The sequence below is a fragment of the Hyla sarda genome, chromosome 3 (assembly GCF_029499605.1).
Source record: "Hyla sarda isolate aHylSar1 chromosome 3, aHylSar1.hap1, whole genome shotgun sequence".
In the NCBI taxonomy this organism is placed as follows: Eukaryota; Metazoa; Chordata; class Amphibia; order Anura; family Hylidae; genus Hyla; species Hyla sarda.
This window is the reverse complement of record NC_079191.1, coordinates 346,952,800-346,976,762: the sequence shown is the minus strand read 5'-3', so window position 1 is coordinate 346,976,762 and position 23,963 is coordinate 346,952,800. Positions and strand designations below refer to the sequence as shown.

The 23,963-nt window shown below is 40.5% G+C and overlaps 1 protein-coding gene across 8 annotated transcripts in view; it reads left to right on the top strand.

Annotated features, from left to right (window-relative positions):
• The window catches only part of MAP4K3 (mitogen-activated protein kinase kinase kinase kinase 3), a 302,519-nt gene that overhangs the window by 58,014 nt on the left and 220,542 nt on the right, over window positions 1–23,963 (top strand). For all 8 annotated transcript variants that reach the window (XM_056567508.1, XM_056567505.1, XM_056567504.1 and 5 more), the window contains exon 2: window positions 14,919–14,976. In XM_056567508.1, the coding sequence (XP_056423483.1) occupies window positions 14,919–14,976 (58 nt within the window). The remainder of the gene's footprint in view (window positions 1–14,918; window positions 14,977–23,963) is intronic.

The window sequence follows — 23,963 nt, the reverse complement described above, 5'->3', positions numbered from 1 at the left end:
CCTACTTATATAGGTTTGATTTTGTCGTACTTTTGGAAAAAATCATAACTTCATGCAGGAAAATGAATACGTTTAAAATTGTAATTTATTTTTCCGTGTATGGGGCGGTATGAGGGCTAATTTTTTGCGCCGTGATCTGAAGTTTTTAACGGTACCATTTTTGCATTGATAGGACTTATTGATCACTTTTTATAAATTTTTTCATGATATAAAAAGTGACCAAAAAGACACTATTTTGGACTTTGGAATTTTTTTGCGCACACGCCATTGACCGAGCGGTTTAATGAACGTTTGGGGGCCACGCTGTGGCCCCGCGTTATAGATCGGGAGCGGACACATGACGTTCCAGTACGTCATGTGTCCTTAAGGGGTTAAACTATTTCTTCACCTTTTTGGAAAAATCTGTCACATTTGGAGGCTGTCATAAAGAGGTTCTTTAGTATTTAAAGGGGTACTCCGCTGGAAAACATTTTTTTTTTACATCAACTGATGCCAGAAAGTTAAACATATTTGTAAATTACTTCTAGTTAAAAATCTTAATCCTTCCAGTACTTATCAGCTGTTGTATTCTCCACAGGAAGTTCTTTTCTTTTTGAATTTCCTTTCTGCCTGACCACAGTGCTCTCTGCTGACACCTCTGTCCATTTCGGGAAGTGTCCAGAGTAGGAGCAAATCCCCATAACACACCTATCCTGCTCCGGACAGTTCCTAAAATGGACAGAGGTGTCAGCAGAGAGCACTGTGGTCAGACAGAAAGGAAATTCAAAAAGAAAATAACTTCCTGTGTAGTATACAGAAGCTTGTAAGTATAGAAGTATTTACAAATCTGTTTGACTTTCTGTTTTCCAGTGGAGTACCCCTTTAAAGCAGTGTTTCCTAACCAGGGTGCCTCCAGCTGTTGCAAAACTACGACTTCCTGCATGCCCAGACAGCCTTCGGCTGTCTGGGCATGCAGGGAGTTGTAGTTTTGCAACAGCTGGAGGTACCCTGGTTGGGAAACACTGATTTAAAGGAACAGTCGGTGACCATCATCACATGGCTGCAGCATCCAGACAGAGAATGAATGAGGAGGTAGTTGTGAACATGTCTTAAAGCAGCTGAGCAACGGGCAGGTTGGGAAACCTCAGTTCTGGATATAGGTGCAGGTCCCAGTGGTGGTCCTCTATCTATCTTATAAATTTGTCATAAATGTCAAATATGTGAATATCCCTTTTAAAGTCATCATCATAATTGAGATATATATATATATATATATATAATTTATTGTAATATGTACAGGGGTCAAGTGCTGGGTAAAAAAGTGAGGGAACTCAAGGACTGGTATTACAGGACTCCTGCTAATGGGAACAGTGTTCCTGCTTTGAATAAAGTGAAAGAACGCAGTTCCCACATGTTCCTGCAGGACTTCACCCATATACAAACACACACACATAAATATATAAACAAGCAAAATGAAAAATAGCCAGCACAACAACGTAATACATGGGTGCACGCTGCCTATAGCAACCAATCAGATCGCTTCTTTCATTTTCAACAAGGCCTCTGCAAAAGGAAAAGGAAAGCGATCTGATTGGCTGCTATGGGAAACCCAGCAACTTTTCCTCTGGACAGGTTTTGATAAATCTCCCCCATAGCGCTTACATAATGTGCAGGAGCTCTTTGTCCTCCCAGTAGCATGCCTTCATGTACTATAGATGGAGCTGCAGAACCAGACAGAGCTCATGAATAAGAGTGGTGTTACTGGAAGAAGAGACAGCAGATAGTAACCACTAAATGCAGATGAAGGGAGAGATATATATATATATATATATATATATATATATATATTTGTTAGCATTTAAGCCATTTATAGAGAGGTCTAATGTCTATAAAGTGCAAAGAATCTGACAGTGCTAAGAAGTACAGTACTCTTATGGGTGTACCTCCAGGACTGTCACTGGCCTTGATAAGATCATACAATTCCTAACCTATTAGTGTATAATACCCTCCATACGATTACATCAAAACGACATTTTTTAGGAGTTCCATTGTCCTAGTTGCAGTTTGAGTCATCACTAAGAAGCCTTGTGTCCATGTGGCTATTAAGAGATTACCACTATAATGGTAGGGTCACACAAGGTTTTCTGTAGCAAATTTTGGGAAGCAAATCTGCAGCATATTTGCAGCAGATATACGCATGTGTGAACGTACTCTAACATTTCTCCTTTTGTTACTCATTGTCAGGCTCCCATCCTGCCTCTCCTCTAATCCCAGCAGACATTCGGGAGACTTATTAAAACCAGTGTAGAGGAAGGGTGGTGTAGTCTTCCATAGCAACCAATCAGATTGCTTCTTTCATATTGCAGAGGCCTTTTTTTAGAAATTACAAAATTAAATCTGATTGGTTGCTATTGGCAACTGCACCACTCTTCCTCTACACAGGTTTTGATAAATCTCCCCCATTGACTTTCATTATTAGTTTGTATTAGAACGTTTTGAAAAGTTGACTTTTAGGTCAGATCTGCACACAGATCCCAAATGACCAGTTAAATTTTGCTTATTAAAAAAATCAAATCAAATCTATGCTTAACCGTATATAGGTCCATTTTACGGACATAGGGGGAGATTCATCAAGACCCATAGCAACCAATCAGATCGCTTCTATTATTTTTCAGAGGCCTTTTTAAAAAGTGAATGAAGTGATCTAATTGGTTGCTATGGGCAACTGGTCAACTTTTCCTCTACACAAGTTTTTTATATGGAACCGAGAGCCGCTGCATGGAAACATTTCAGTCGGCGTCAGAGGGAATGAAAAGTAAATTGAGAACCAGAGTGCCCTTAAAATGATGTCTCCTTTGTCTGATAATAAGTGAATTGTTATTATTAAACATCTTCTTAGCTTTCACCACAGTCCAGTGAATTAATCCATTTTTGGGATTATTAGTTGTAGAACAAAAGGAATGTTACGACCTCAACCAGGAATCAGAGGCCACCGGAAAAAAAAAAAATTAGCAAGTTGTGTGACTATTACCGTATATACTCGAGTATAAGCCGACCCGAATATAAGCCGAGGCCTCTAATTTCACCCCAAAAAACCAGGAAAAGTTATTGACTCGACTATAAGCCTAAGGTGGGAAATACATCTTCCACCCCCCCCCCCATGTCATTATCCAGACCCCCGTCATAATCCCCCTCCCCCCTTCATCATCACCGCCTGCCAATCCCTTCATTAGTGGTCTTCAACCTGCGGACCTCCAGATGTTACAAAACTACAACTCCCAGAATGCCCGGACAGCTATCGGCTGTCTGAGCATGCTGGGAGTTGTAGTTTTGAAACCTCTGGAGGTCCGCAGGTTGAAGACCACTGCGGCCTTCATCATCATCCAGACCCCCCCTTTAGTTTTCTACTCACCTCCCCTCGGTGGAAAGGAAGGGTGAGCTGGTCCGGGCCATCTATGCTGCAGGGACCGTCCGGTGGGGAGGGTTAGTCATTCTGGGCTGTCCATTTTCACCGGGGGGGGGGGGGGCCCTTCTCCGCTCCTGGCCCAGCCCCAAACTAGTGACGTTGCCTTGACGACGACGCACGGGGACATTCATGCGCGTCCCTGTGTGTCGTCGTCAAGGCAACGTCACTAGTCCGGAGCAGGCCCGGAGCGTGGAGAAGAGGCCCCCCCGGTGAAAATGGACAGCCCGGAATGACTAACCCTCCCCATCGGACGGTCCCTGCAGCATAGAGGGCCCAGACCAGCTCACCCTTCCTTCCCACCGAGGGGAGGTGAGTAGAAAACTAAAGGGGGGTCTGGATGATGACAAAGGCCGCAGTGGTCTTCAACCTGCGGACCTCCAGATGTTTCAAGACTACAACTCCCAGCATGGCCGGACAGCCGATGGCTGTCCGTGCTTGCTTAGAGTTGTAGTTTTGCAACATCTGGAGGTCCGCAGGTTGAAGACCACTGATGAAGGGATTGACAGGCTGAGTGTTCACTCGAATTTAAGCCGAGGGGGGCGTTTTCAGCACAAAAAATTGTGCTGAAAAACTCTGCTTATACTCGAGTATATACGGTAAATTGTGAATAAGTTTTATTTGAGTAACCTGTGAGAGAACTGGTGATTTCATGGTATTTGTGGAGTATTATGAAAAAACCTTATTGCATTGCTGTAAATAAGTAATGGACTAGCTCACAGGTATATGATGCGATACCGTGCACATTGCCAGGAAAAATGGATGGATTTTGCAGGCAAATTATCTTGGGTTAGAACAAAATGCCTTGGATCATTAACCTCTGTGACACCTCATGATGTCTGCTGTAAATAATACATCAGTTTCCTTTTGGTTAAATAATTTTTTCGATAATGTCTTCCAGAACTACAGTTTATGCAAGTATGCGACATTATGCTAATATATGGCACAGAATGATAGACCTATTAGCTGCACTCCGTATAAGCTCCATACACAGCCTCCCAGGTAGATGGTGAGAAGATAGCATTGAAGCCCCCAATGTCCTCTGTCAGGAGGTAAAGGGGAGGATTGCTCTGAGCCAGCATCTGGGGACTGAAGGGAAACATAAGTCTATCCGCTCTTATATCTGTACTCCTTGGGCACTTGTTTAGAGGTGTGAAAAGTATTTATTGGCTCAGTTGCACAGTGAGTAATATTCCTTTGGGTAAATTGATTCACCTAAATATAAATGCCGTAAAAAGCCTCACTGCATAGAGCATTACAAGGTAAAGGAGGATGGATAAACATGTTGTGAAGCGCATTGCTCAAGCATATGTTAAAGGGTGTACTCCAGTGGAACACCTTTTTTAACCCCTTAAGGACCCGGGCTTTTTCCATTTTTTTCATTTTCAATTTTTCCTCCTTAACTTTAAAAAATCATAACTCTTTAAAATTTTCACCTAAAATTCTGTACGATGGCTTATTTTTTTGCGTCACTAATTCTACTTTGTAATGACATTAGTCATTTTACCCAAAAATCTACGGTGAAACGGGGAAAAAAAAAATTAATGTGCGACAAAATTGATGAAAAAACACTATTTTGTAAGTTTTGGGGGGCTTCCGTTTTTACGCAGTACATTTTTCGGCAAAAATGATACCATATCTTTATTCTGTAGGTCCATACGGTTAAAATGATACCCTACTTGTATAGGTTTGATTTTGTATCACTTCAGAAAAAAATCATGAATACATGCAGGAAAATATATACGTTTAAAATGGTCATCTTCTGACCCCCTATAACTTTTTTATTTTTCTGTATTCAGGGCGCTATGAGGGCTCATTTTTTGCGCCGTGATCTGAAGTTTTTAGCGGTACCATTTTTGTTCTGATCAGACTTTTTGATCACTTTTTATTCACTTTTTTGTGGTATAAAAAGTGATCAAAAATGCGCTATTTTGGACTTTGGAATTTTTTTGCGCGTACGCCATTGAACGTGCGGTTTAAAAAGCGGTATATTTTTTATAATTCGGACATTTCCGCACGTGGCGATACCACATATGTTTATTTTTATTTACACTGTGTTTTTTTTTTATTCTTGGAAATGCCGGGTGATTCAAACTTTTATTAGGGGAAGGGATAATTGAAAGGGTTAATGATTTTTTTTACACTTTTTTAATGCAATATTATAGCTCCTATAGGGGGGGCTATAACATTGCATTAACTGATCTTTAACACTGATTGATCCATCTCCATAGGAATGGATCAATCAGTGTTTTCGGCGATTGAATGCTCAAGCCTGGATCTCAGTCTTGAAGCATTCAATCGGCGATCGGACAGCGCAGGAGAAGGTAAGAGACCTTCCTCCTGTGCTACAGCTGTTCGGGATGCCGCGATTATACCGCGGCGATCCCGAAGAGCTCCCTGATCTAACCGGCACTTTTTACTTTCACTTTTAGCTGCGTGGCTCAGCTTTCAGCGCGCGGCTAAAGGGTTAATAGCGCGCGGCTAAAGGGTTAATAGCGCGCGGCACCGCGATCAGTGCCGCGCGCTATTAGAGGCGGGTCCCGGCTTCACTATGACGCCGGGCCCGCCGCGATATGATGCGGGGTCACCGTGTGACCCAGCGTTATATCGCAGGACCTTAAGAGGTTAAAAAAAAAAAATTACATTTTTATTTTTTTTAAATCAACTGGTGCTAGAAAGTTAAACAGATTTGTAAATTACTTCTATTACAAATTCTTAATCTTTCCAGTACTTATTAGTGGCTGTATACTACAGATTTCTTTTCTGTCACGACCAGAGTGCTCTCTGCTGACACCTCTGTCCGTTTTAGGAACTGTCCAGAGCAGCATATGTTTGCTATGGGGACTTTCTCCTGCTACGGACAGTTCCTGACATGGACAGAGGTGTGTGGTCATAACAGAAAAGAAATCCCAAAAGAAAAGAATTTTCTCTGTAGTATACAGCCGCTAATAAGTACTATAAGGATTAAGATTTTTAAATAGAAGTAATTTGCAAATCTGCTTAACTTTCTGGCATCAGTTGATTTATTTAAAAAAAAAAAAAAAGGGCAGGGGGGGGGGGGGGGGTACTCCGGTGGAAAACTTAAGTGTTATAGGGAAACCATAAAATGTATATTACAAGCACTTGAAGAAAAGGGTTTCCTTTGTATAATACAGTGGGGCAAAAAAGTATAGTCAGCCACCAATTGTGCAAGTTTTTCCACTTAAAAAGAAGAGAGAGGCCTGTAATTATACTCATAGGTATATCTCAACTATGAGAGACATAATGAGAAAAAATATCTATAAAATCACTGTCTGATTTTTAAAGAATTTATTTGCAAATTATGGTGGAAAATAAGCATTTGATCACCTACAAACAAGCAAGATTTCTGGCTTTCACAGACCTGCAACTACTTCTTTAAGAGTCTCCTCTGTCCTTCACTCATTACCTGTATTAATGGCACCTGTTTGAACTTATCAGTATAAATGACACCTGTTCACAACCTCAAACAGTCACACTCCAAACTCCACTATGGCCAAGACCAAAGAGCTGTCGAAGGACACGAGAAACAAAATTGTAGTCCTGCACCAGGCTGGGAAGACTGAATCTGCAATAGGCAAGCAGATTGGTGTGAAGAAATCAACCGTGGGAGCAATTATTAAAAAATGGAAGACATAAAAGACCACTGATAATCTCCCTTGATCTGGGGCTCCATGCAAGATCTCAGCCCATGGTGTCAAAATGTTCACAAGAACGGTGAGCAAAAATCCCATAACCACACGGGGGGACCTAGTGAATGACCTGCAGAGAGATGGGACCAAAGTAACAAAAGCTACCATCAGTAACACATGCCGCCGCCAGGGACTCAAATCATACAGTGCCAGACATGTCCCCCTGCTTAAGCCAGTACATGTCCGGGCCCGTCTGAAGTTTGCTAGAGAGCATTTGGATGATCCAGAAGAAGATTGGAAAAATTTGATATGGTCAGATTAACTTTTTGGTAAAAACTAAACTTGTCGTCTTTGGAGGAGGAAGAATGCTGCGTTGCATCCAAAGAACACCATACCTACTGTGAAGCATGGGGATGGAAACATAATGCTTTGGGGAAGCAAAGGGACCAGAATGACTGATTTGTGTAAAGGAAAGAATGAATGGGGCCATGTATCGTGAGATTTTGAGTGAAAACCTCTTTCAATCAGCAAGGGCATTGAAGAAGAAACATGGCTGGGTCTTTCAGCCTGATCCCAATCACACTGCCCAGGCAACGAAGGAGTGGCTTCGTAAGAAGCATTTCAAGGTCCTGGAGTGGCCTAGCCAGTTTCCAGATCTCAACCCCATAGAAAACCTTTAGAGGGAGTTGAAAGTCTGTGTTACCCAGCGACAGCCCCAAAACATCACTGCTCTAGAGGAGATCTGCATGGAGGAATGGGCCAAAATACCAGCAATAGTGTGTGAAAACCTTGTGAAGACTTACAGAAAATGTTTGACCCCTGTCATTGCCAACAAAGGGTATATAGCAAAGTATGGAGATGAACTTTTGTTATTGACCAAATACTTATTCTCCACTATAATTTGCAAATAAATTCTTTAAAAATTAGACATTGTCATTTTATGGATATTTTTTTCTCATTATGTCTCTCATAGTTGAGGTATACCTATGATGAAAATTACAGGCCTCTCATCTTTTTAAGTGGGAGAACGGGCACAATTGGTGGTTGACATAATACTATTTTGCCCCACTGTACCACAATAAATCTGTATCGATTAATCCATGGTTCAGAGATGTGCTATTGTTTCCACCCCATAATAAAACAGTAGGCTAAATTATCCTAAGCTCTCTTTAGTGGCAGCTGCTGGTCATCATTTTATCATTTTAAAGAAGTTATCCAGAATGAGAACTTATTTCTTCAAAAAACAGCACCACGTTTGTCCTCGACTTTGAATGTGGTAATGCAGCTCATTTCCATTGAAGTGAATGGAGCCAAGTTGTAATACCAGATACTTTGCATATGGATGGGCACAGTTATGTGTGTAAATAGGTGTGCAAAAACTGCCAAACAAAAGATACAATATAAAACTTTATTAAATACACACTATACACAAATATTTAAAAATACCCAACTGAGTGGGTGCATATCTATATATGTAGGCTGTAAACCCTAATACAGCCTGTCAGGCCCAAGGCCTGATTATGGAAACATACATGTGTTTTATAATTGTATCTGTGTATAAACTAAGACCTGGGGGTGAGGGTCATTCAGACTGTGTGTTTGTGTATTGCAGTCAATTGGGGTCTGTCTGCTCTTTTGAAGTCAAAGGCCCTTTGAAGCAGCAGGATGTAAGGGGTCTCTGGTCCCATATATGAGATAAGAGATGCCCCCACCTGGTGGGATCATAGGGGGGGGGAGGAGGATGAAGGTTTTCCCCTCCAGATAGGCCATTATAAGAACTGAGATACTGGTCAGGGAACAAGCTGACAAGACCATCCTAAGAACAGCTGGAACCTCACTCTCATGGACTGCTATATCATCATGCTGTAAGAACTTCATCTTTTGTTTTCTGAACTTGTCTTGCTAAACTCTTTCATATTTTTGTACCTGTATGTCATTTGTTTATTTTTATGCATTGCACTGTGATACCTTTTATCAGATTAAATGTTTAATTAATCAGCTCTGGTCTTTGATCTCTAAATATATGGGCTGACCTTTCTGAAGGAAGCTCTGGTGAAACACGTTTATCTAAGGGTTAATTTGGTGACTTGCTGGGACTAGTAGTGGATACCCAGAGGTCTGGCGGCTTTAACCCTTGCACCATCACACTCTCTCTAGCATCTTAGCTGGATCGATAGGGTGTGATCGTTACACAGCCTCAGGGAGCCAAAGTGCATATGCTTGAACCAGGCCTTCAGCTGTCCGGGCATGCTGGGAGTTGTAGTTTTGCAACAGCTGGAGGCACCCTGGTTGGGAAACATTGAACCAGGGAAATACCTCAGATGCCCGGAGAGGGATCAAGACTCCATGCGTTCTGCTGCTCAGAAATGACTCCTGAGTAATTTGCTTTTCTGAGTGGCTGAGGGCATCCAGTTTTTTGTTTTTTTTTTCTTCGCAACGCCTAGGCCCTTTTGTGAAAACTAATTTTTGGCCCCAGACAATTTAAAGAGGACTCGTGACCAACCCCCAAAAAAATGAGTTTGCCCTATGATTAAATAGCTCAGGATTCCCTGATCACACACCTTTTTACAGTTCCTACTCAGACACCTTTCGGTTTTCATCCTGCTTTCTCTCCATCTGTGCTTTGCTATCAATCCCATGATGCCTCAGCACTAACTGTAGCTGCTTGTGTGATGCTGCGCTATCTGTGCCTTCTGGGAGAATACTGCCGTAAGTCCTCTCTTCTATAAACTACTAAAAAGGCCCCCCTTTTCCCATAAAAAAAAAAACACAGTGTAAATAAAAATAAACATATATGGTATCACCGCGTGCGGAAATGTCAGATTTATAAAAATATATCGTTAATTAAACCGCACGGTCAATGGCGTACGCGCAAAAAAATTCCAAAGTCCAAAATAGTGCATGTTTGGTCACTTTTTATATCATGAAAAAATGAATAAAAAGTGATCAATAAGTCCTATCAATGCAAAAATGGTACAGTTAAAAACTTCAGATCACGGCGCAAAAAATGAGCCCTCATACCGCCCCATACACGGAAAAATAAAAAAGTTATAGGGGTCAGAAGATGACAATTTTAAACGTATTAATTTTCCTGCATGTAGTCATGATTTTTTCCAGAAGTACAACAAAATCCAACCTATATAAGTAGGGTATCATTGTAATCGTATGGACCTACAGAATAAAGATAAGGTGTCATTTTTACCGAAAAATGTACTGCGTAGAAACGGAAGCCCCCAAAAGTTACAAAACGGCGTTTTTTTTTTTTCAATTTTGTCGCACAATGATTTTGTTTTCCGTTTCACCGTACATTTTTGGGCAAAATGACTGACGTCATTACAAAGTAGAATTGGTGGCTCAAAAAATAAGCCATCATATGGATTTTTAGGTGCAAAATTGAAAGAGTTATGATTTTTTTAAAGGCAAGGAGCAAAAGACGAAAGTGCAAGAACGGAAAACCCCCCCCGGTCCTTAATGGGTTAATGATGTATATTAGCTGACTAGCCAAACAGTGTGTTAAAGGGGTACTCCGGTGGAAAACCTTTTTTTTTTTTTGTGCCAGAAAATTTAACAGATTTGTAAATTACTTATATATACATCTTAATCCTTCCAGTACTTATTAGCTGCTGTATTTTACAGAGGAAGTTCTTTTCTTTTTGGATTTCTTTTCTGTCTGACCACAGTGCTCTCTGCTGACACCTCTGTCCATGTCAGGATATATGCTGCTCTGGACAGTTCCTAAAATGGACATAGGTGTCAGCAGAGAGCATTGTGGTCGTGACAGAAAAAAAAGAACATAATTTCCTCTGTAGTATTCAGCAGCTGATAAGTACTGGAAGGATTAATATTTTTTAATAGAAGTAATTTACAAATCTGTTAAACTTTCTGACAACAGTTGATTAAAAAAAAAAAAGTTTTCCACCGAGTACCCCTTTAAAAATTATATATATATAAAAAAAAAATTCTTACAGGACTGCTTCTTTAAGGTCGCATTATTTTTACTAAAGAAGTTGAGTTTGTGTTTACACCATCTCCAAAAGCCTTAGTCATTGTGAGGATTTCATACATACTTCTTCCTGTGGACTGTATCTTGTTTTCCTTTTTACAGACTGTGTTGCAATTCTCTCTAATTTATCACATGAGGAAGTTTTTCATTATCTAATAGTATAAAAGGAACTGTATATATACGTGTGTGCAGACTTCTAGGCTGTGTTCACTCCACAGTCAGAGGTTACTTATGAGGCCTCCATCAGCAGTTTCATCAGCTTTCACAGTAAGAATAGTGCAGCATGCAGGGCTATTTTACCCATCTAAACAATGAAAGAACCCCTATAGACCACCTTATATGGCAGTGTGACAAATCTTGCATTGATGCCATGATTTCTGTTATACCAGGGTGCATTTATATCCTGTTGCCTGGCAGCCGGGTTTACTGTGGTTTTCAGTTCGGGACAAAATTGGGATGCGGTCAGAAAATGACCGACCTTACTAGATCACTTCGGTCTCATTGTAATGAAGGGAGTACGGCACGGGTCCCCCAGGGATACAGCAGGAGGTGGTCCCACCAGACCCAACAGCTTGAGAGTGAAAACTGTTTACAAGTAGTGTTTCTGTTTGCTGACTTGAGAATAAGGCATATTTATAAAATACCTAAAGAAAACGAAACAAAACAAACTACCTTTTGTCCCATGACAATCGGGGAGAACTGACAGCAGGTTCACGCTCAGTAAACCCAATACACAGGGTTATAGTGCGAGAGAACTGGATTAAAATGATGATTTATACTTGATGTATTGGCCTCCTTTGCTAATATGTAAATGACGTCCTTTGTGCAATGGAGACGGTCCCCGACCTACAAAACATTTCTGCCTTTTTCCCCTCTGCACCAATATGCCTGCCCACCTTTTAAATATACATGGACTCGTCTTTTATTTTGCCGCAGCGGAATCCCATTGAAATCAATGGTGCTTGAATTTCAGCTGAATTCTGTCTTTAGATAACGCAGAATTCTGCAATTCTGTACAGTAAGCTTTACTGAGCAGAATTTCTGCGGAATTGGGCAAATTCTGCCATGTGAACATAGCGCTGCGGAATCTGTAGGCACTATATAAATAAATTAACATAAATAAATACCCTAAACCATCCCTTTTCTATACAGTGGGGTATACTTCTTGTTGTGGCCGGTTGCCAAGGTATGCATATCTACAACTTATGCATGACGTGAACAGAGCCCTATTTCATGGCCTGACATTTACTGTAAACTGCTCTATGAGATCGGCGCACATTTAAAGAGCATTTTACAAGGCTTGACCATCAAGGGATATGTGCGGCCGACAAATGATAGTTTTTATTTTAGCAAGGCAAAGCTGAGCGATCACTGACAAATGACTGTTCAGCCAATAAGTACTATGTGTAATAGGGCCTTATTTGTCTCCTTTCTTACCACTTCTGAATGTGACAGATGAAACCAAAAGCATTGTATACACCAGTGTGTCCCAGCCGGAGCACCTGCAGCTGTTGCAAAACTACAACTCCCCGCATGGCCGGACAGCCGAAGGCTGTCAGGCCATGCTGGGAGTTGTAGTTTTGCAACAGCTTGAGGCACCCTGGTTAAAGAACTTTGGTATATACCCTGCATCCACTAACTCCCTGCTTCGTCAGAGAACATTTGGTAGGTTTTCAGAATACAGTCATGGCCGTAAATGTTGGCACCCCTGATATTTTTCAAGAAAATGAAGTATTTCTCACAGAAAAGGATTGCAGTAACACATGTTTTGCTATACACACGTTTATTCCCTTTGTGTGTATTGGAACTAAACCAAAAAAGGGAGGGAAAAAAGCTAATTGGACATATTGTCACACTAAAATCCCAAAATGGTCTGGACAAAATTATTGGCACCCTTAACTTAATTAATTAATTTGGTTGCACACCCTTTGGAAAAAATTACTGAAATCAGTCGCTTCCTATAACCATCAATAAGCTTCTTACACCTCTCAGCCGGAATGTTGGACCACTCTTCCTTTGCAAACAGGCCTATCTTATTGGAAGGGTGCCTTTTCCCAATAGCAATTTTAAAGGGGTATTCCAGGCAAAATCTTTTTTTTATATATATATATATATCAACTGGCTCTGGAAAGTTAAACAGATTTGTAAATTACTTTTATTAAAAAATCTTAATCCTTACAATAGTTATTAGCTTCTGAAGTTTTCTTTCTAACTGCTCAATGATGATGTCACGTCCCGGGAGCTGTGCATGATGGGAGAATATCCCCATAGGAGCTGCACAGCTCCCGGGACGTGAGTAATCAGAGAGCAGTTAGACAGAAAACAACAACTCAACTTCAGAAGCTAATAACTATTGGAAGGATTAAGATTTTTTAATAGAAGTAATTTACAAATCTGTTTAACTTTCCGGAGCCGGTTGATATATTAAAAAAAGTTTTGGCCTGGAATACCCCTTTAAGATCTCTCCACAGGTGTTCAATGGGATTTAGATCTGGACTCATTGCTGGCCACTTCAGAACTCTTCAGCGCTTTGTTGCCATCCATTTCTGGGTACTTTTTAACGTATGTTTGGGGTCATGGTCCTGCTGGAAGACCCAAAATCTCGGACACAAACCCAGCTTTCTGACACTGGGCTGTACAGTGCGACCCAAAATCCGTTGGTAATACTCAGATTTCATGATGCCTTGCACACATTCAAGGCACCCAGTGCCAGAGGCAGCAATACAACCCCAAAACATCATTGAACCTCCATCATATTTCACTGTAGGTACTGTGTTCTCTTCTTTGTAGGCTTCATTCCATTTTCGGTAAACAGTAGAATTATGTGCTTTACCAAAAAGCTCTATCTTGGTCTCATCTGTCCACAAGACGTTTTTTCCAGAAGGATTTTGGCTTACGCAAGTTCATTTTGGCAAAATGTAGTCTTGATTTTTTTATGTCTCTGTGTCCGCAGTGGGGTCCTCCTGGGTCTCCTGCCATAGTGTTTCATTTCATTTATATGTTGACGGATAGTTTGTGCTGACACTGATGCTCCCTGAGCCTGCAGGACAGCTTGAATATCTTTTGGTACTTGTTTGGGGCTGCTTATCCACCATCCGGACTATCCTGCGTTGACACCTTTCATCAATTTTTCTCTTCTGTCCACACCCAGGGAAATTAGCTACAGTGCCATGGTTTGCACACTTTTTGATAATGTTGCGCACTGTGGACAAAGGCAAATCTAGATCTCTAGAAATAGCCGATAACTTATACTGAAATATCGGTAGAAGTTATCGGCTATCGGCCTGAAAGGTCACAGATTATCGGTATCGGCCCTAAGAAAACGATATCGGTCGATCCCTAATTTTTATATTGCCCACACCTGTTACTTGCCCCAGGTAAGTTTAAAGGAGCATCACAAGCTTGAAACAATCTTATTTTTACACAATTTTACATAATTTTGTCCAGCCCATTTTTGGAGTTTGATGTGACATTAGGTCCAATTTGCTTTTTTTTCTCCCTTTTTTGGTTTAGTTCTAATACACACAAAGGGAATAAACATGTGTATAGCAAAACATGTGTTACTTCAATCCATTTCTGTGTGAAATACTTCATTTTCTTTATTAATTTCAAGGGTGCCAACATTTACGGCCATGACTGTATGTCTGGTTTTCTCAATGGAAAATGTGCTGGCCTTTGGATTTCTTGACCTTAGCGTTTATCATTGTGTTTCGTACATTGCACGTTTTTTAAAATGACGTCCTCATTGCGGAACGATTTAGTCGTCTTGTTTGCAGGCTTTAGGACAATGTCTAAAAGGTATTGTTTGCTTTCTGTTTTGCAGGCTCGGAATGTCAACACGGGTGAACTCGCTGCAATTAAAGTTATTAAACTGGAACCAGGTAAGAGGCTTATGGGGGTTGTATTTTTAGTGCATTGTGTTATTCTGACTGAGCATTTGCTCACAGAGTGGAAAGACAAATCTGAGTTTGAATACATTATGAACACAGTATAAATCTTCGCTTTACAGAACATTGCCTACTGCATACCTCGGATACTTTTTAAAACATTTTACTTGCAAATGTTTGCAAAGCTTTCCGCCTAAAATAAAGGAAAAATAGAAGGAATAAAAGGTGGCAACTTTCAAAAGGTGTTTGCCAAAATTACCCTACATTTTTGTGTATACGGTTCTCATGTAAACGTGTGTGTAGACTGTAAACAAACCCATATAGCTACCCCACTGCCTCTGTCTCCTACGTGTATGTTCACACTGAAGAAGTGACAAGGAATCATTTAGTCCGGAAATTCCGCAAATCTGCTATCTTCTGCTCCGAGCGGAATGGACACGGAATAATAGGCTCTGAATTGAAGAGGAATTTGTCGTGGAATTTGAAGAGGAAATCTGGAGAAGGATCTGTTCTACAACCACCAAAGGGATGTTTATCCATAAGATAAACACCCCCCATGCCAAAGGTAGATGAATATCCTGTATGTTATCACATCACAATGGGTCTCTCAGGGTTACTTTACTTAACCAGCCCCTGGAGTGTTGGTCACAGTTGGCCCAACTATGCTGGCTCTTTTCATCCAATCACTGCAGACTGCTCTGTAACCCCATCCTCCCTGTTTTCAGACAGGAGTCTGATGGACAGAATAAGAGTGAGCACAGAGGATTATTAGTTCATATAGAGAAAACAGACATGGTGTTGTACTTTTTGATCAAAATGTATACTAACAACCTGTTGGTTTTTTAAGTTATGCTGAGAAGCAAGTAGATCAAAATACAAATTGTGGATGTGCGACCATGTCTGTTTTCTCTACTTGAATTCAGAGGATTATTAGTTCTGCTCTCACTTCCTGCCTGTACTTTAGCTGGGACAAAAATTATGCTGTAGTTGTGCAGGATTATGTTCTGGATGGTATGGGGACCCCTAGTGGTCTTCTTTATAAAAGGAGATAACATTTTCTTATGAAGTATAGTAGAAAGGTTAATGTTTTGCCAAGATGTGATTCTGACAGTGCCCATTTAAATCCTTCTTTTTTAAATGCTTAGTGTGAAGACTTATCAGCATCTCAAGGCTGAAGATCTGGCATTCAGATTTATAGTAGGATATAGGGTTTACAGGAATAGCCTGTTCTAAATGGATGGGTCAAATATTCAGTTGATGGAATTCCTGCAAAAGAATCAAACAGACTAAATTTGCATCTGTTTTTCACAAATGGTGGAACTGCATCAGTGGGACAACGTTGTATAACACTGTGCATTTGCGCAATTTCCCCCATCAAGTGAGAAAGAAAAGCTAAACATCTAAACTAAATAGCCTTTCATGTGTGATAGACATTTGTAAGGCACTATGCTGACATAGCAACCCATTAGCACCTTGCGATTATAGCTGGGGTGCTGATGGGCTTAGGATCATGTTCAAGGTCTGTGTGGCATGGATATGTCAACAGAATGTCAAAATGATGCACCTACGTATTCATCCGTGGAATCATGGCCCCTTTTACATATTGATTTGTGGAATCATGGAACCTATTGATTTAAAGGGGTTTTCCAGTATTATTTTTAAATTTGACTATGCTACAGAGGCTGTAAAGTTAACATACGGTAGTTCATAATATAGTGTCTGTACCTGTGTGTGATGGTGGTTTCGCAATTCTTATTTTATTGTTGCCCCAATATTTATTTTTAACAGCAAAATTATTCAGGTCTCCGATTTTCCCAGATTGCAGAGCTAGTCAGGTGTTCAGAGGGAGCCTGTCCTGTTTCAATGGGTGGAGCGACAGCTGGGTTGGAGGGAGATCAGTTTGCAACAGCGGTAGGCACCCTGGTTAGAAAACACTGGTCTTTTGAATGGAATCTCATGCAGCTCATTTGTGTTTCAGTGGCTGGGGTGGCTGATGTGTGGGAGGGAGGAAAGTGGCCTCCCACTTTCAAGCAAGGAAGCATGGGATATGTAGTTTAAGAGACCAAACTCCAACAGGAAATACCCAGTTCACAAAAATATAGTCATAGCATTATAGAAATCTCACAACATAGTAATTTAGCCCCAAGACCAGGACAGATCCTTCCTGTCCATTGCTGTCTGGCAGGTACGTACTAAAATCACCTTTATGGTGGATAACCCTAAACCTGGGCAGCTAGTGACTACATTCAGGTCATTTTCCAAATGTATGCAATTTTTATTTGGACTGATGGTGGTCTTCTACTCTTTTGGGTATAATTCAAAACTCGTATACACTTGGAAAATAACCCGAATGTAGTCACTAGTTGACTACATTCAGGCCAAAATCAATGGTGTCCATGCCTCTTCATGCACGGATATGTTGGCTTGCATTTGCCATGGAGGGCACAAATGTAATGTAAACCCTGCCTGACATATGTAGCCACCTTCCAATGCAAAACCTGTATGGTGCTGCTAACAGTATTAACTCTGGCATCTGCAGGGTTAAAGAGCCAAGATTTCTGATAACTTTGCGCTTGGCCTGCGGATGACACCTACCACATATGACGGGGGGCACAACTCTTGAGCCTGCACTCTTCCCATACCATATATTTACAGTGCTTTGCAGGGACTACATCCAACCAGTGCCCTCAAATATACAGTGTGGTACAGCATGGGGTTAAAAAAATATATAAATAGTATATTAAAAGGCTTTTCCACATTATATTAATCCATTATCACATTGTATTAATCCGTTTTAAGTCAACAAATAGATTAACCAAAATGTAACTGGGAAAATGAATAAGAGGGAAATGAAAGGGATCTCCAGATGGTAGGTGGGGGAGTCAGATATTTATAGATTGTAAAATAGATTCTTGCAATGTCTTTCTGCTCCATCCTTTATATGGAATGTTGTTACAGGATATGACCCCAATCTCTGCTCGGAAATCCAGCTTTCTGAGATGGTGTGTGTTATCTGTCTATCTGGGATGGTGTACGCAGCCAATAGAGTTCTCCATTGCTTGCAGTTGGTATTGGTTATTTATAGATCTGTCATGTTTCCGTGTGTGACGCAGCTGGGTTGCCATGTTCAGATGTATCTAACAAAGGGGAAATTTATCACTGTATGTGTAAAACAAGTTATTTTTTGTGCCGTCTTCCTTTGCGTACATCCGAGGTACTTCCCAAAATTCATCATGAAGGTGAATAAATAGCTAAAAGGAAAGTTTAAAGCATGGTCTGGGCTGGGATGAGGTTGCGCAAAATTTTTAGTAATTCTTCACAAATTTGCAACCATGTTAAGTTCTCCTTTGATAACTCAGCTGCCACTGGAAAAATAAAAGCTCCATTGACTTTAAAGGGGTTTTCCAGGAAAAAACTTTTTTTTCATATATCAACTGGCTCCAGAAAGTTAAACAGATTTGTAAATTACTTCTATTAAAAAATCTTAATCCTTTCAGTACTTATGAGCTTCTGAAGTTAAGGTTGTTCTTTTCTTTCTAGGTCCTCTCTGATGACACCTGTCTCGGGAAACGCCCAGTTTAGAAGCAAATCCCCATAGCAAACCTCTTCTAAACTGGGCGTTTCCCGAGACACGTGTCATCAGAGAGCACTTAGACAGAAAAGAACAACCTTAACTTCTGAAGCTCATAAGTACTGAAAGGATTAAGATTTTTTTTTAATAGAAGTAATTTACAAATCTGTTCAACTTTCTGGAGCCAGTTGAGATATATATAAAAAGTTTTTTCCTGGATAACCCCTTTAACCACACTACATATTGAAAAAGAATGTGCGAGTTAAAGTTGTCAAAATATGTGCACAACAGGTTTTTTATTTATTTTTTTATTTATTTTTTTACATTTTACTCTTTTTGTATAATGATTTTTTTTTCTTTTACAGAGCTAAGTAAGGGCTTGTTTTTTTTTTTTTTTTTTTTTGCGGGTTGCATATGTCTTTTTTGATCACTCTTTATAAAATTTTTGGGAGGCAAGATAAAAAATATATTTTTAGTTATTGTTTTATTTTTACAGGGTTAATTGTGCAAGATAATATTGTAGTTCTGTTATCCCAAATATATTATTATTGTTTGTATTATTAATAATGATAATAGGATCTATTAGGTGTACTAAGATGGTAGACCTCATTTGGCCAACATTAGGCCCTCTGCTGCCATGACAACCCATTGGCACCACATAATCCTCCAGTGCAGGCATCCTGTTGTATTCTGTTCAGTTTGTTTCCTATCAAGTTGAGTCCAGAGTTATAGTTTTCATGTTTTTGCTGTTTATTAAACATAGAGAATATAGTGGCAATAAGCATTTTCTTGACAAACAATACAAGGTTTCTTGTTGCCGATCAGCTCCTTTATGATGATTTTCCTGTGGTACAGCTGCTAAAAAAATATTCTGTTGTATTTCTCATTTTACGAACGTACACGACAAGTCTTAGGAGCGAATCTAATCTGATGCGTGCAGCGCCTGTGGCATATCACGTCAAAGAGAAGAAAGTGTGGATCACAGGTTTCTCGCAGTAGGATCCAAGCAGCATGGAATTCTTGGTTTCCATGGAGACAAGTGGTCGTCTAATTACCATACTCATCGGTTGAAGAGCAACTTTGCCTACATATGGCTAGACTGCCTCCTTAGTATGAATAGACTTTGGAGCCGTGTAGCTTTCTTCTATAGGACGGTCACCATGGAAACCTCTGTAATTGATAAATGATATCCTCAGTATTCCAACATCAGGACTCTTTTATCCTCTTGGTTTTGCTTTTAATGGATTCGAGACCAAATACTTCTGTTGATAGGACCATGTGCAGGATGTAAAATAGGTTAAACTTATGTTACAGATTTAATCCATTGCTGCTAAAAATGGATTTCTCTATATTTAATTGGTCTATAGATAATTTATTGAGCTAAATTAACATGTCAAATTGAAACCCCCTAAGAACCACTATAGTTTTTTGCCTTTTTAATGTCCATTTATAGAGATGAATGAGGGCTTGCTTTTTGCGGGACCAAATGCGCTTTTTAACAGCAAACAAAAAAGATATTTAAAAAACATATATGAAACCCTTCCATTCTGTAAATTTTTTAGGGTTTTTAGTTTTATACTGTTTACTATGTGATGAAAATATTAGGGGAAACTTACTAAGAGCAGCATTTTTACTAGTGCTGGGCGATATGACCAAAAATGAGTATCACAGTATTTTTTTTTTTTTTTTTACATTGAGACTTGCATTGAGGTGGCGTAGCTGAACTAAATGGGCTTTTGGAACTAAATGATCTGAACACTGGGGCAGTGGAGTACCCTTTTAAATAGATGTAACAAACAACCCTACAGCCTCCAGCTGTTGCAAAACTACAACTCCCAGCATGTTGGACTATATAGTAGTGTATAGTATAGGTCAGTGTTTCCCAACTAGGGGTGCCTCCAGCTGTTGCAAAACTACTACTCCCAGCATGCCCGGACAGCCGTTGGCTGTCCGGGCATGCTGGGAGTTGTAGTTTTGCAACAGCTGGAGGGCCTCAACAGCTGGAGGGCCTACTGTAGGTATAGTATATTATACAGACCCCTGTCCATCCCAGAACCCTGACTCGCCTTCCCAGTTGCTGCAGGGACCGTCCGGGGAGGGTGGTCTGGGACATCCATTCTTCCTGTAGTGTCCGGCGGCATTCCGGGTGGAGGGTGAACCGGTCCGGGCTGTCCTTCTTCTCCGGGGGTCCTCTTCTCCACTCCGGGCAGGCTCCGGCCTAGTAACACTGCATAGACGCCGCTGCGCAGTGACGTCCGAGCACAACGACGCACCTGACGTCACGGCGTAGCTGCGTCTATGCAGCGTACTAGGCCGGAGCCTGCCCAGAGTGGAGAAGAGGACCCCCGGAGAAGAAGGACAGCCCAGACCGGTTCACCCTCCACCCGGAATGCCGCCGGACACTACAGGAAGGATGGATGGCCCGGACCACCCCCATTACGGGTAAGTTACATTTTTTTTTATTGACTCGGAGGATGGGGGAGGGGCCCGACCGGTATAGCGGTATGGGCAAAAATCCATACCGTGGGAGAAAAAAAAAACGGTATCCGGTTCATACCGGTATACCGCCCAGCACAAATTTTTATATGCCGTTCCTATGTAGAACTGTGGCCAGGTTAGCTGGATTGACTGAGAGGTGCATGGACACAGGAATCTAGACCAGCTTGGAGATGATTTATGTGGCACTTTACGTGCATGTTCTGCTGGTTTGAAAAAAAAAAAGTAGTTTAGTCCTTCTAGCTAGGGGACTTGTATTTAGCAATCTTTCATAAATACATTTCTTAAATATGCATTTAATATGATCGTGTTAAACCAGTCTTACTGTAGCTGATTTCCTTTCCATTGTTTCTATTGACATCTCTCTTGTTGGGGCCATGTTCTTTCAGTTATTCTAGTCCATCAGCTCGGTAAGGTCTTAAGCCGCTTTGTTTTAGAAATGCAGTTTAGCAGGTGATTCCATATATTTTTTTTCCTCTTCTTGATCTTGACCTTTTACAAAGAAGAAGGAATGTATTCCGTAAGGAAATGTTTCATCATTTTTTGTTCCAAATTGCTTTCCCATTTTTGGCGTAAAGTAAATACTAAATGGTTGATCTTTTGAATGCAGGTAGGACTGTGTTCTCGTGATATTTAGAGCATACAATCGACATTCACGTTTCATATGTGTTGCCAAACCAATTCATTGAAAACATCCTAAAATTACAACCGAATGAGTCACATAATTCAGCGCATAAAGTGATAAAAGTTGAAAAACCAGTCATTGGGCATTACAACACAAAGTATCCGGACCCATAATTGACAGGTTACCTGCCCAGTCATGTAATGGGGATCGCACAGCTAGACTGGCCACTTGAGGAACAAAGAAGAGCAAAAGTAAACATTTTACAAAAATTAAGACATCAGAACAAGCTGGTAATAGTAAGTAGTATAGTGCAAATACACACAGAGCATAATTCATAGTAAATCATTAAATCCATTAAAGCAGCAAGTGACAGTAGCGTACAATAAGAGCGACATGACATCTGTCACAAATGTCAAGCCAGATGTTATGAATTTCTGAAAGTGAATGAATTCCACCCTTGGGAGATGTTTCAGCCAGATCAGAATTGCTATAACTTGGACCAATGAGGCATATGGCTGGGGTATGTTTAGGCTGAGCATTGGGTCATATAGCAGGGTAATACTTGATGCTTCCATATTGTGATATGTGTTTGAGAATCTGTGTGTGATACACAGGATGGTGTTCATAGCTCGTGGGGAGACAGTCGTTTCTGGCAGTTTTCTCTGTTTTCCTGAAGGAAAATCTATCAACACAAATTAATTTATTTTAATGTTTTTGTACCGTTCCTTAAAAATTGCACAGAATTATTTTCCCCCTAAAAATATTTAGCAAAATATTTAGAAATATTTGTTATTTTCTATACTTGGGCTGTGTTTATAAGATATATATTTTTGGCATTGTATTCCAGTTATGGATTTGAAGATTGTATGCTGCCGATTAAGCTAAGGTTTTGGATGCACTTTAGCCCTGTTCAGTGGGGCTAATCCCCATCCAGGCTACTGTGGATTCTATTCTGTCATCATGCAGATGTCTATTCGGGATCTGCCTGAAAAAGACTATGAACAAGGCCAAACAGTGTGCCATGCATACAAACCATTTACCAAGCAAAAACCATGGGGAATGTTTTCTGACATTTAACACATACTATATGTGCTGCAGATGTTCTGTTGCAGATTTTATTATTGACCTACCAGCAGAAAATCTGCAACCGAAAATTTGCAACACAAAATCTTCAGCAGAAAACGTTCATCTCAAAATCAACAGGATATAAAGTATGACGTGTAACTGTACCCTAAGACTGGGTTTCAATCTTAAAGGGGTACTCTGCTGCTCAGTGTTTGGAACAAACTGTTCCGAACACTGAAGCCGGTGCCAAAATTTCGAGGTGTCATAGCCACGAACCCTCATGACGTTATGCCCCGCCCCCTCAGTGCAAGTCTTTGGGAAGGGGCGTGACAGTCGTCACGCCCCCTCCCATAGACTTGCATTAAGGGGGCGTGGCTATGATGTTTGTTCCAAATGCTGAGCAGCGGAGTACCCCTTTAAGTCCAAGTGTACACCTCTTTACACACATGCCATATCTTAAAGGGGTATTCCAGGCAAAAACTTTTTTTATATATCAACTGGCTCCGGAAAGTTAAACAAATTTGTAAATTACTTCTATTAAAAAATCTTAATCCTTCCAATAGTTATTAGCTTCTGAAATTTTCTGTCTTAATGCTCAATGATGAGGTCACGTCACGGGAGCTGTGCATGATGGGAAAATATCCCCATAGGAACTGCACAGCTCCCGGGACGTGAGTCATCAGAAAGCAGTTAGACAGAAAACAGCAACTCAACTTAAGAAGCTAATAACTATTGGAAGGATTAAGATTTTTTTAATAGAAGTAATTTACAAATCTGTTTAACTTTCCATAGTCAGTTGATATATAAAAAAAGTTTTTGCCTGGAATACCCCTTTTAAATTGTCCCAGTAGCAGGTCAGGGTTTTCTTTCTTAAGTGACAAATCTATTGAAAACTCCTTGCCCCCCCCTCCCCCTCTCCCAGTTATTCCTGAAATGTATTCTTTAATGATTTAGATAACTTTTCAGTTGTCTGATGGTAGTTATATAAGGGGCTTAGGCTAGTGCCCGCCCATGCTTTACACTGAAGCTCTACTTATTTAGATTAACTATATATGCGCACTCTTACCAGGAGATCAAACATGTTATAAAGTATAAGTCAGATTAATCATTTTTACCTAGGGCCGATTTCCCACAGGTACAATTCAGGAGCATTTGGGTGCAAGTCGTGCCCTGACCTGGGGTCTAATGACCTGCGGTAACAGGATCTTTAATCCCTATGATTCC